The following is a 555-nucleotide window of genomic DNA, read 5'->3' as shown; positions in this document are numbered from 1 at the left end:
ATCACAGAACTCAGTCTTATTGACTGAAAGTAGCTGTGTTTGAGTGGCCCACCTTTGGCCAGGACGGCCAAGGGTGTGGTACTGCCCCGGGCTGTTTCTCTCTGCTCCACGGGGCCTTTTCTCCATTCCTTTCGGCATACTTGACAGCTCCCCTTCCCTCTCCCGCCACACCCCTCCTCTCCCACCTATATCTCAGTTCTTAGCCCCTTCTCGCAGCAGGGTGGGCAGAAGGGGCCAAAGGTCCTTATGAGTAGGGGTGACAAGCTCTTCTGTCCCCTTCCGCCCAGGGTCTCACTTCCTCTACGTTCTTCCCGACTCCGCGGCTCTCAGACCAGCCTGGGCTTACCTTGCAGGGTGCTGGGGGGCAGGCGCGTGTACAGTGGGTGCCCGTGAGCAAACCATGGACTTGGGAGAGGTAGCAGTAGCAGCACAGCCAGCAGCATGGTGACCAGGAGCTGGGGTGAGAGACCCCCGTCCTCTCTCCCCCTCGGAGTCCACCTTCCGGGCGCCTATCCTTTGGTGCCCTCCTTCTGCTGCCTTTCGGCCCCCAGGCAC

At 60.7% G+C, this 555-nt stretch overlaps 1 protein-coding gene across 1 annotated transcript in view; it reads right to left on the bottom strand.

Moving 5' to 3' along the window:
- The window catches only part of PRSS56 (protease, serine, 56), a 4,752-nt gene extending 4,614 nt beyond the window's left edge, over nt 1–138 (bottom strand). Inside the window, exon 1 of the mRNA XM_011952050.1 lies at nt 53–138. Within this exon, the coding sequence (XP_011807440.1) occupies nt 53–138 (86 nt within the window). The remainder of the gene's footprint in view (nt 1–52) is intronic.
- Nucleotides 139–555: the final 417 nt, after the last annotated feature.

The sequence above is a fragment of the Colobus angolensis genome, unplaced genomic scaffold (assembly GCF_000951035.1).
Source record: "Colobus angolensis palliatus isolate OR3802 unplaced genomic scaffold, Cang.pa_1.0 Scaffold33, whole genome shotgun sequence".
Lineage (NCBI taxonomy): Eukaryota > Metazoa > Chordata > Mammalia > Primates > Cercopithecidae > Colobus > Colobus angolensis.
The sequence above is the reverse complement of the archived record's forward strand: the minus strand, read 5'-3'. Positions and strand labels throughout refer to the sequence as shown.